At 40.7% G+C, this 12,500-nt stretch overlaps 3 protein-coding genes across 3 annotated transcripts in view; all 3 read right to left on the bottom strand.

The window, feature by feature from the left end:
- The window catches only part of psma6l (proteasome 20S subunit alpha 6, like), a 3,741-nt gene extending 1,707 nt beyond the window's left edge, over positions 1-2,034 (bottom strand). The window contains exons 1-2 of the mRNA XM_059513741.1: positions 1,697-2,034; positions 1,279-1,373 (exon numbers count right to left, since the gene is read on the bottom strand). Coding sequence (XP_059369724.1) covers positions 1,279-1,373; positions 1,697-1,772 — 171 coding nt within the window. The 5' untranslated portion in view covers positions 1,773-2,034. The remainder of the gene's footprint in view (positions 1-1,278; positions 1,374-1,696) is intronic.
- Positions 2,035-3,123: 1,089 nt separating this feature from the next.
- LOC132107637 (retrotransposon-like protein 1) lies at positions 3,124-7,658 on the bottom strand. Its single transcript, XM_059513740.1, has 6 exons — positions 7,447-7,658; positions 6,368-6,396; positions 6,183-6,255; positions 5,835-5,894; positions 4,793-5,316; positions 3,124-3,938 (listed from the first exon to the last, which is right to left on the bottom strand). The coding sequence occupies exons 1-6, from the start codon at positions 7,493-7,495 to the stop codon at positions 3,870-3,872; spliced, it is 804 nt and encodes a 267-aa protein (XP_059369723.1). The 5' UTR covers positions 7,496-7,658; the 3' UTR covers positions 3,124-3,869.
- A 2,375-nt stretch (positions 7,659-10,033) lies between these two features.
- LOC132107657 (protein Smaug homolog 2-like) overlaps positions 10,034-12,500 on the bottom strand; it is a 17,692-nt gene continuing 15,225 nt past the window's right edge. The window contains exons 10-12 of the mRNA XM_059513772.1: positions 12,445-12,500; positions 12,019-12,102; positions 10,034-10,555 (exon numbers count right to left, since the gene is read on the bottom strand). The exon at positions 12,445-12,500 is cut by the window's right edge and continues 71 nt beyond it. Coding sequence (XP_059369755.1) covers positions 10,527-10,555; positions 12,019-12,102; positions 12,445-12,500 — 169 coding nt within the window. The 3' untranslated portion in view covers positions 10,034-10,526. The remainder of the gene's footprint in view (positions 10,556-12,018; positions 12,103-12,444) is intronic.

Below are 12,500 nucleotides of genomic sequence, written 5' to 3'. Positions count from 1 at the left end.
CACATCTGCACAAACACACTCAGAAACGCTTCGAGACGCTTTGGTCTCAGTCCTGACTCAACTACAATAAATGATACAAGTTTCTGTTTTAATGACGAAAAGTCTTCCAAATGTATCATTTGATTTAAAATCTGCAAAAGAGTGAAAAATAATGTCAAAGTATTCTAAAAACCTCTGTTTTGTCTGTGTTGGGATCCAGTAAAGACGTCACGCCAATCATTTTCTAAAACAGACTTTTACCCAAAAGCTTCTGAAAGTTTGGACACCAGCGTTTGTATTCGCTGAAGTAAACGAGTCTTTGACATCGTTATCTGACGGCAGCTTCGTTAGGTGTCATTATACTCAAATATTGAAGAATTTTAATTTACAGCCAATCAATTTCTTTATATTTCTCTATATTCCATTGACAGCTTTTGTGTTAGCAAGCTCAGGGTTAAATAATAGGTTACAAAAAATAAACATATTATACAAAAATCAGTTTGAAGGATTGTCAAAACCACATCCAGATCTTCAGTCAATCTTGAGTCTTCTAAATGCATACAACTTTATTTACTTTTTATTTTTCTTGTACTTTTCTTTATATTGTGTTACATACAGTATGTACACTATATTGCCAAAAGTATTGGCGGCTTTGACTGCTTTAGTCATTTCCATGAGTACAATGTTTAATGTTGAAGCATATAATGATATTTTAGGGAATTGTGTGCTTCTGATTTTATGGCAAAAGTTCGGACAGGAGCCTTTTCTATTCTAAAATGATAAAAAGAAATGATTGATTGAGTCAGTGTGGAAGAACTTGAATGGTCTGCTGTGATGTTAAATCCAGACCTTGAGCCAAAAACTTATGACCAAACACCAGTGACTTGTACACACACTTTATAGACAAAAGTATTAGGACCCACCATCTTTAGAACAGAAAAGGGCACTTCCAAAACTGTGGCAACAAAGAAGGAAACATAATTAATGTATTTAAAAAATGTATTTCCATCTCTACTTCAACAGTTTTGGAAGTGTCTAAATTATTTTAGCCATATGTACAAGTCACTGGTGTTTGGTGATGACTTTATCCTAGAATATAATTATATGCTTCAACATTGTTCTCATGAAAATTACTAAAGCAGCCCATTAGAAGGGGGTGCCAATACTTTTGGCAATACAGTGCAGTGTACCCAGAATCTGATTCTAAACCAATCTGAGACTGAAATCAGATGTTTAAACCAGATTAAAGACTAAAGACTGGTTTTGTGTGCAGCACAGGTCTTCAGGTGTGTGTTTTACCGACACTTTCTTCTGTGTGAGCAGCACGGCGCAGTCCGTCCCTCTGATGCCCACCGTGGTCAGCCCGCTCTGACTGATGGCTTTGAAGGCATATTCTGTCCAACACATCCAACATCACATTCAGTAGAACACAAACACACCAGACCAGGAACTCTGAAGGACACTTAAGTGACGGCATTCAGTGAATTATGATCTTAAAAAGTTCTGGACGCCACAGGTGGTGGTGTTTCAGGCCAAATAATAAAACTAGGTTTCAGTATGACTAGAAAACACTACATATTGAGATTCTGAGTACCTCACAGAATACTATATGCATTGATGTGTTACCAGTAGTTCAAGAAGTGCCACTGGTCGAGTAAACATGTGTAGTAGTTTAACACGAGCTGTAAACAGGAAGAGTGGATAACGAGTCTCTTACCGACTTGATACAGACGACCCTCGGGAGAGAAGATCGTGATGTGTCGATCAAACCCTGCGTTTGAGCCTCGAGACATGATTAAAGCACACTTCACACCGACTTCAGCAGATTAGAACGAGATCCTGCTGCTCTGTAACGAGCGGAAGTCTGTCGAGCTCAGAGTGAATAAGCGATTTCACACTTTCACTTTCTCTTTCGTTCCTCGCGTCATTAAACTCGGCGAGGAACACACACACACACACACCTGATACTCACATTCACACTACACCTGGCATCTTAATATCACAAATACACAGAAATACATTCCCGCCGTTGAATTCTCGGATGACAATACAGTGGTGGTTATGATTATTATACACGTTATGATTATTACTCGCCGCGGGGTAGAATAAATAGCTAAACTACTTTTTTATATCACAATTCGAACTATTTAAATTTAGAATTGTGAATTATAAACACAATCATCACAGGCATCAACTCGTAATTACCCTTTTTATTTGTATTTTTTATTCAGTGGCTAAGAAGTGGAGCAACTTGCGAAACCTAAATTCTGAATTTTGAGATAGAAAATTGGAATCACAAAATCGGAATTGCGAGAAAGTCAGATTTGCGTCGGTTTATATGTCGGACACATTTTAGAATTTCAAAGGGGGTTGTGATTTGTAAAAATAAAAAATCCTATTTCCATTTTATTCTGTAGCCAAAACGGGCTTCCATAGAATTGCAATATATAAACTCAGACGATATAAACTCAGAACTGCGAGAAAAAGTGCGTACTGTAAGATCAAATAAACTTTATTATTATTATTATTATTATTATATCACGTGGCGGAAACAAGCTTCACTAATATCTGTCATACTGATAATTTTTATACTGTAGGCTATTTGATTCTTGTTATGGAAATAGTAATAGTCTACTGTTGTTTAATATTGTAAAAGCGATACGGTATTTTATACGGTATCTTATATATTTTATACGGTAATACCATAGTGATGATCATAATTGTACTGACTGCACTGTATTTTATGTGTAATAATTTTCTATTTTTAAATCATTTAAAAAGTTTTTCAATTCCTTGTGATTTTTTAAATGATTATTTTACTTTCTTTTATGTAAAGCACTCTGAATTATTGTGTATGAAATGTGCTCTATAAATAAACTTGCCTTGCCATAATGTAGCATATTTACGTGACTCTCTTTACTGTAAAACACCAAATATTACAATAATGTTCATGTCCAAAGCGACATCGTGAAGAATTGTGAAGAGTCACTTTTGATTTGATTCAAACAAAACGATTCACTCACACACTGAACGATGCAATGGTTGTCATGGTGAAGAAGCTTGTTTGAAGTCAATGATCACATTAAAACACACACATGATAAACCTCTCTGAATCTCCATCAGACAGACTCTGAGCCGCTGTGCTTTCAGTCAACAGATCTTTATTAAACCAAACACAGAACTATTCTCTCGACTGGAACGCCATTATATGTTCCGCTAATCTGCATTTACATTCGTAATAAATATGAGATTCATTCTGCGGTCAACAGTCGTGTATTGATCAGCTCCTCTGTCTCTTATTGCTGGTTTTACTTTCAAATCTATTAAAACTCAATGACAACAATGTGTGTGTGGGCGGAGTCTGTGACCAGACCTGCTCTCATTGGCTGCTTTCAAGAAAGTGCAACATGCAGGGAAAGAACGCCGGCGTTTCCTGTCCAACTCACACACACACACACACATACACACACACACTCCCTCTCACACACACACACACACACACTCAGTCTCAGCGGCTGGCGTTCTGACCCCAGAACAGTTTAAGCCATGTTCACACACAGCAGAATGATTCAGATTTACAGTAACAGTCAAGAGCACAAATCACATTAATATTTCATCATATGTGTCTCATTATATTAGTCGTACCACTCAAGAAAGTATTGCATTACAATACAGATATGTATGCTAAAATATTCAAATGAGGAGGCGGGGAGTGATGAGTAGGGGGCGTGGCTAGCGTGACTGTGCACTAAACACATCTGCAGCAGGAAAGTGAAGCACGATGAATGAACTACCTATATGAGCTTATGAATATATACCTTCATAAATGGACTAAATGATGTCTTATTTGCGAGTGTTTTATCTGATTGTGTGTGTGTGTGTGTGTGTGTTTAACCCCTGCGTAGTTGATGTAGTTGTGCTGCCACTTTCCTCAGTTCAGCTTCGATCTCCAGCAGCTCCTGAAGAACACACACAGAGTTCAGGATTCACTCCACATCTGATCGTCTACATGATCATGTGCTCAGAAATGATGACGGAAATCAACTCTAACATTTATAGCAGTGGTTTTGTCATAATCACAACGGAAATATTTATTAATATATTTCAATAATCTAATAACTCGAATGTAACCTAAAATGCTTAAAATATTATATTATAATATAATATATTGAATATTATAAAAAAATATTATTATTTAAACACAAATATTTATTTTTATCCTTTTAATTAACTTGTTTTAATTGAAGAACACATAATTTCTGAAACCTTTTAAAATCAAAACATTATTTTGGTTAATTAATTTATCTTAAGTTTCTACTAATAAAGATTGAAAACATGCAGTTCTGTCATAATTACAGCAGAAATGATTCTTAAATATATTAATGTAGCTCAAATTTCTTGACTATTATTATAATAAAAAAATTTGGAAAACATACGATTCTTGGAAAATTCTGAAATCACAAAATTAATCATGGTTACATTTTTACTAATAAAAAACAGGCAGCTTTATCATAATATTTTTATTCCTACAGTAAAACATTAAAAATGTAATATGTCAAAGTCTATTATTTTAGAAACATCTAATAATAATATGATTAATTACAGTGTAAATGTACAGGTATAATACTAATATTCATGTAATAGAGCAGATCTGTGTTTGCAAACAGCGATGAGGTTTTTTTGAAGCCTTGGAATAAAACTATAATAAAAATAAAATGCAAATTCTGACTTCATTCTCACAATTGTGAGATTATATCTGATAAGGAAACAGCTGGTCATTCTCTCTTTCACATCGATAGTTTATATGCCTCACCTCATCTTCATCCTCGTCCTCCTCCTCGTCTCTCTCTCTCTCGAACTGTCTCGTGGCCTCATCGCTGGCGTTCTCCATCTCCCTCTTCTCCTCCTTCATCTTCTTCATCAGCTCCTGCAGCTCCTCCTGTTTCTCCTCCTTCTCCTTCTCTTTGTTCCAGCTCTTGGTGTCGTTCTTCTGCTCTTCCAGCAGCTCCTTCAGCTCCTTCTCCACCTTCTCCTTCTCCACCATCAGCTCCAGCTCACTCTTCCTCTTCTCCTCCTCCTCCTCCTGGTTCCTCCTGCGTTTCTTCTCCTGTTGTTTCCTCTTCAGCTCCATCAGCAGCTCCTCCAGCTCCTCGTCTTGTCTCCTCTGGACCTCCGTCTTCTGGATCTCCTCCTGCAGAAGCTCATCCAGGTCTCGCTCATTCTGCTCCTTCATCGCTCCCTCGTCTTCCTCATCCTCCTCATCCTCATCCTCCTCCCACGTGTCGTTAAGCTCGTAGTCGTCTCTTTCACGGGTGTCTTCATGCTCTCTGTCTTTCTCTGGAGAAAAACAAATATGTTTATGTGTCCCTGCAGCACAGAAGCAGTCATCAGTGTCACAGACGTATATCTGTAGAAATACACAACAATACATTGTACGAGTCACAATTATACATTTCTCTTTGATGCCAAAAATCATTAGGATATTAAGTAAAGATCATGTTCCATGAAGATAATTAGTAAATCTCCTACCGTAAATATATCAAAACTTAATGTTTGATTAGTAATATGCATTGCTAAGAACTTCATTTGATCTGAATTAAGACTGTCATCTCGTAGAGAGCTGAAGCTGCATCACTGTGTGTGTGTGTGTGTGTGTGTGCGTGCGTGAGTGTTAGAGTGTATGTGTGTGTGTGTGTGTGTGTGTGTGTGTGCGTGTGTGTGTGTGTGCGTAGGTGTGAGTGTGCGTGCGTGTGTGTGTGCGTGTGTGTGTTTGTGTGCGTGCGTGTGTGTGTGTGTGCGTGCGTCTGTGTGTGTGCGTGTGTGTGTGTGTGTGTGTGTGTGTGTGTGTGACGGACCGTGTTGAGCCAGCTCCTGCAGTTCTCTCAGAAGACCCTCGTGTCTCTCTTGAGCTTCATCTGTCAACAAAACCAGCACACAGTCACTTCAACACCTTCAACATAATTCTGTTTGCACCTCTCTTTCTTCATGTGTTCAATTCTGTTTTATTCCACTTTATTACACATAACTTTATTTCTGAACTTCTGTTCTCTTTGTATGTATGGAGCGGTATGGAGTACTTGAGTTACCAACATCTGGAGCTGTTTCATGTCATCATCACCTTTTACCCGCTGTGTAGTGTAAGTTAATGCTGACTGGTCTCAGAATATCTTCTTTAGTGTCATACAGGTTTCTCAGAATCTCACCGGTCTCTCGTCGCTCACAGCCCACCGTCTGTCCATCAGCACTACTGACCCCATCAGAAGAACAGTCCGCGCTCTAGTGCACACACACACACACACACACACAGGTTAGTCTGCAGAGATCCACACACACACACACACACACACACACATCAGAGGACAGAAAGCATGATGGAAGCGTGTCTGACCTTCTCTTCCAGCAGAGGGACGCACCTCACTGCAGACGAGAGCAGAAACAGACAGAATCAAACTCTTTCAGACTGACACTGGAGCGTGACGCACACAGAAGAAGAGAAACATACACATCTGTGCTTTAGATATCAGAACTACACTGTGCTCAACACGCCATCTGAACATACAGCTTTAGCAGACCTCGACTTCTGCTTACTCTTTATTTCAACATGTCCTCGTTACAGTGTAATTATACATTTGAGTAATATGAATTACTCTATGCTTATGGTTAGGGTTAATTGATGTAATTATGCATAATATAATTTTAATATAATAATAAGTACACCTAACCCATGTGAGAGCAGAACTGCTCATTAACACTCATTTAACGATTAAGCGACTCATTAATAAACATGCATATTAATAAGCGCTGCTGAAGTGGAGATAGATGGCTCAGTGAAGGAGAAGCGTATTGAAATTGAAATCTTTTGACACAAGTAGATAAAGTGCTATAAAAGAAACACTTAAAAATGTCCTGTGGATGTTTTCTTTGCACTAGTCTGAAACCCCCCCACTGTGAAACAGCAAAAAGCCCCAAATCTGAAAGCTGACAGGTGTTTTTGTGTGGTGAAGCATTAATCTGAACAGACGGACACCTGACGGAGGACAATAATCCCAGATTACTGCTATTCCTGTCCCACCTGATCAGATCAAACTAAACTCACAAACACAACTTTAATACATTAGCCTTTTAATGTGCAATCATGTTCATGTATTTTATGGGTAATGTGCAATCATTTCTTCGTGTGTGTGTGTGTGTGTGTGTGTGTGTGTGTGTGTGTGTGTGTGTGTGAGATTCTGAGTTAGGTACATATGTCTTTGTGCATGGACTGATTTGTGCTTGCTGCTGTAACAATATGATTTCTTGTGAAGGATTAATAAAGTATTTGATAATAATACTAATAAAGGCAGGTTTGATGTGTTATGTAACGCGACTGCTGCTGCTGCTGTGAGAGATAAACGATACTGGACACACACTGGACACGTTTATCGACGCAGATGCAGATTTATTATAGCACAGCTGAAGGTCACTCACCTGCAGCGAAGAACACGCACGCCGCCGACCAGAACACCAGCACGCGCATCACGCACACAAACACACGGGCGCGCGCACAGCAGAACCGATGAAGATGATGATGAAGATGATTTGATCAAGTCTGATTGTGGGGAGAAACTACAGGGAGATCCACCTGGAGGACATGATGAGCTCTGCGCGCTCCCGCGGCGTGCCCGCGCACAGATGGAGCCCGTGCGCGTGTCCGTGCGCGCTCAAGACTGTCTGGGGTGATTAGTGTTTCGTTTTCAGCGACACAAATAAATTAATAAAATATCGAAATAATTGAAAATCAAAAGACGTACTTTCGCTGCAAAGCACTAATATTTTATAATTATAATATTTTGTAATTATTACAGTGTTTGAACCGCATCATCTGAAAATAATTTGCTTCCATTTTTTTTTAAAGCACCTTTTCATTTTTCTACAAAACGACATTAATTCATATATTGAAATACATTCGGAATATTGTCAGAATCTTTCCTTAATGTTAAATTATACAAATACAAACTTGATGTTTGTTCATATTAACATATTTTAATCATTTTGTTGTGCTTGTTATGTGTTGCTTCATTTTATTAGTTATTTTATATAGTCTATAATATAGATAATAGAAGAGTTTATGGTTTCAATTTTATTAATCAGTTTTATTTTAGCAGTTAAACTAAACAAAAAATGGGACAACAAACACACTCATACACTCTCTTACACACACACCATCTCTCTTATTCTCTCTCACACACACACACACACACTCTCTCTCTCTCACACACAAACACACACTCACCATCTCTCTCACACTCTTTCTCTCTTTCACACACACACACACACACACACACACACTCACACAAACACAGTCATACACTCTCTTACACACACACCATCTCTCTTATTCTCTCTCACACACAAACGCACACTCACCATCTCTCTCACACTCTTTCTCTCTTTCACACACACACACACACACACTCAGTTCCTTGTTGTTGTGTGTAGTCTGTTATCATCTGGAGGAGAAACACATTCTAAAGAAAGAGTCACTGAAAGCGTTCAGTAAATGCAAAACATGAACAATTTATTATCATTCTGCTGTCTATTCAGGTAAGAAGCATGACAAAGATATTAGAAGAACTGAACCAAACAGAGCAACACACACGAGTCCCATCACTCCAGATGTCAGGAATAATAATAATAATAATAATAATAATAGTAATATCTCATGCCAAGCGCCTTTCGTGGGTCTGATCTCCAGGGAGAGAGACAGAGTGAGATCTCTTCCTCACGGATGAAGAGGAGGAGTGACCTGCTGACCTCATGATGAGCACGATACTGAAGCAGCACCAGGCTGTTCCACACACACACACACACACACCGCTCCAACACCCTCACTCAGAGCCAGATCACAGTTAAATGCACATCATCCCACAGATGAACTGAATTGTAATATTTCTGCCGTTACAGTATTGGGAATGTGTTTAACAGTCATAAACAATCAATGATTTCTCAGAAAACCACTGAAACACGTTTCTGCCACTGGATAAAAACTACAAATCAATTGAGAATCTCATAATTCTGTTTCTACCAAAGAACCTCTTAAGGTTTTTAAGATTATATCTCACAATTCAGAGGAAAAAAAGAGAGAGATCAACTCAAAATACTACGTTTCCCCCCACTACAGAATAAAAAAAAGGTTATTTCAACATCTAAGTTATGACTTTTTTCCTCAGACTTGTGATATAATCTCGGAAATCTGAGATAAATGGGAATTGGAATATACAAACTCAAGACTTCTGACTTTTTCTTCATCGCAATTCCAAATGTATATCTCACTATTCTGACTCTATCTCACTCTTAAACTAAAGGTGCTCCACAGTGAAGCTACAGAAGAACCTCCTCTTGTCTGAATGGAACGCTTCTTTGTGCAACCAAAAATGGTTCTTCTATGGCATCTCTGTGAAGAACCTTGTAAACATTACAGAATAATACAAATTGATTTGTGAGTTTATATTTAGAATTACAAGCAATTCTGAGTTCATATACCTCAATCTGATTTTAATCTTGTGATTCTGATAAAAAAAAAAAACACAAATTTGAGAAAAGTCAGAATTGTGAGATAAAAAGTTGCAATTATGTATTTGTTTTTTTATGCTCCGGCAGAAATGAGTTTTACGTAGAAAACAGGCTTCATTTTCTTTATGAAAAACATTTGTTTTTGTGATTTTCGAGTGATGTGAGTGTTCCTGAGCTCTGACCGAATCATTACACCAACAAAGCAAACAAGCCTGTTTTTCAGTCAATGAAGCTTTACTAGACACACACACACACACACACACACACACACACACACACCGTTAGGAGACTGTACCATTCAAACAGGAAACACACCACAGATGAATGAACAGAGATCTGATGTTTCGAAGCACCGCTGCGATCGGTCGAGTCTGAAGACAGCAGGAAACCAAAAGATGATGATGATGATGAAATGCAATCTGATTGGTGGGTTTTTGCGGAGTCTGTCATTGGCGGACGTCCCTGTCAGTCACAGAGGGGCGGAGCAACAGACGAGCACAGCTCGATCTCGCATCTTTACTTCATAGATCTGTGTATAAAAATCATTTGGATAAAGTCTCTTGGGTCATATTCAGATTTTCCTTGTGCACTTGTGTATTTACAAACGGAGAAACGCTCGCGGCTGTAGTGACGCCTGGTAAACATCCCACGGATAAGTGCTAGGAAACCTCTGTACCTGGACAGAACTAAGAACAGATAAACACGGGAAGCACGACTGCCGTCTAAACACAGAAGAGCACAGGAGGAAGTCCGTGGTGGGGTGAGAGGTCAAGCAGGAAGTGATGTAAATGGCCATCGGATAACGAACGGCTCAGACCAGAAGCACCTTCGTTCCTCATCCATATAATAGTTTCTGTATTTCCTTTATAATAAACTTAGTTAAGTACAATAAAGTAGAAAAATATTAGAGAATGTATACACAGTTAGTCGTGTGTGGTCTGTAGTGACTGTTGTTTGCGTGTGTGTGCTGGAGCGCAGGTTTCTTTCAGGTCCTCTCATATAGTCGACGTTCTGTCCATCCCGTCTGCAGAGAGAGAATGGGAATAATGCATTAGAAAACTAGATTTAACTTCCATAACTTCGGCAAAACACAAGCTTAGGAGAATTTACATTTTCTCCACAAAAAAGCTATATATATTTCATCAGTAGAATCTCATTAATGAGTGAATGCACTGTGATTTGGCGGTGCAGGATGATGCTGTGCTGTGATTGGGCGGTGTGGAATGATGCTGTGCTGTGATTGGGCGGTGCAGGATGATGCTGCGCTGTGATTGGGCGGTGTGGAATGATGCTGTGCTGTGATTGGGCGGTGTGGAATGATGCTGTGCTGTGATTGGGCGGTGCAGGATGACGCTGGGCTGTGACTGGGCGGTGCAGGATGATGCTGCGTTGTAATTGGGCGGTGTGGAATGATGCTGTGCTGTAATTGGGCGGTGTGGAATGATGCTGTGCTGTGATTGGGCGGTGCAGGATGACACTGCACTGTGATTAGGCGGTGCAGGATGATGCTGCGCTGTAATTGGGCAGTGCAGGATGACACTGCGCTGTGATTGGGCGGTGTGGAATGATGCTGTGCTGTGATTGGGCAGTGCAGGATGACGCTGCGCTGTGATTGGGCGGTGCAGGAATGATGCTGTGCTGTGATTGGGCGGTGCAGGATGACACTGCATTGTGATTGGGCGGTGCAGGATGATGCTGCGCTGTGATTGGGCGGTGCAGGATGACGCTGCGCTGTGATTGGGCGGTGCAGGATGATGCTGCGCTGTGATTGGGCGGTGCAGGATGACGCTGCGCTGTGATTGGGCGGTGCAGGATGACGCTGCGCTGTGATTGGGCGGTGCAGGATGATGCTGCGCTGTGATTGGGCGGTGCAGGATGATGCTGCGCTGTGATTGGGAGCGCAGGATGATGCTGCGCTGTGATTGGGCAGTTTGGGATGACACTGCACTGTGATTGGGCGGTGTGGGATGACGCTGCGCTGTGATTGGGCGGTGCGGGATGATGCTACGCTGTGATTGGGCGGTGTGGGATGACTCTGCGCTGTGATTGGTAGTGCGGGATGACGCTGCGCTGTGATTGGGCGGTACGGGATGACGCTGTGCTGTGATTGGGTGGTGTGGGATGCCGCTGCGCTGTGATTGGATGGTACTGGACGATGCTGTGCTGTGATTGGGTAGCGCAGGATGATGCTACGCTGTGATTGGGCGGTGTGGGATGACGCTGCGCTGTGATTGGTAGTGCGGGATGACGCTGCGCTGTGATTGGGCGGTACGGGATGACGCTGTGCTGTGATTGGGTGGTGTGGGATGCCGCTGCGCTGTGATTGGATGGTACTGGACGATGCTGTGCTGTGATTGGGTAGCGCAGGATGATGCTGCGCTGTGATTGGGCGGTGTGGGATGACGCTGCGCTGTGATTTGCGGTGCGGGATGATGCTGCGCTGTGATTGGGCGGTGCAGAACGACGCTGTGCTTTGATTGGTCGTACCTCCTAAGGCGTGCTCTGTCATGCTGAGGCACAGAGACTCCAGCGTGGGGTTGATCTCCAGATCCATCCCCGGAACTTGGCATTCTGGGAATGAAAACAAGAGCATGTGATCAGTGTTCCTGTGGCTCAGTGGTAGAGCATTGCTTTAGTCACTCAACCTTCTCGGTTCATTTCAAATCTGGCAGTTATTGTTAATGTCATTATTTTAACATTTATGCACAATGTTGCTATTTGTATTTGTTGTTTAATGGATTTTAATTAGTGCTAGGCAACAATTGATCATGATTAACTGGATCCAAAATAAGTTTTTGTTTATATAGAGCAATGTATATATGTATTATGTACTTATAAGGATACACACATAAAATATTTATGTGCATTTATGTTCTACAAGCTAAAGCAGCGTCAGTGGATCAGGGTCAGTACCTTGTTGCTGGAACAGGAGCATGGTCTGAGGAGATGTGTGAACAGGAAGTGAATGA

Source organism: Carassius carassius, chromosome 28 (genome assembly GCF_963082965.1).
Source record: "Carassius carassius chromosome 28, fCarCar2.1, whole genome shotgun sequence".
In the NCBI taxonomy this organism is placed as follows: Eukaryota; Metazoa; Chordata; class Actinopteri; order Cypriniformes; family Cyprinidae; genus Carassius; species Carassius carassius.
This window is presented reverse-complemented; position numbering and strand designations above follow the sequence as displayed.

What these genes read in the sequence shown, in the direction of transcription:
- LOC132107637 (XM_059513740.1), bottom strand. Translation starts at nt 7,495, where the DNA reads ATGCGCGTGCTGGTGTTCTGGTCGGCGGCGTGCGTGTTCTTCGCTGCA. An exon ending in GTGCGTGTTCTTCGCTGCAG is followed by an intron (nt 6,397 to 7,446) that starts GTGAGTGACCTT and finishes TCTCGTCTGCAG; the next exon opens with TGAGGTGCGTCCCTCTGCTG. An exon ending in CTGTGAGCGACGAGAGACCG is followed by an intron (nt 5,895 to 6,182) that starts GTGAGATTCTGA and finishes TTTTGTTGACAG; the next exon opens with ATGAAGCTCAAGAGAGACAC.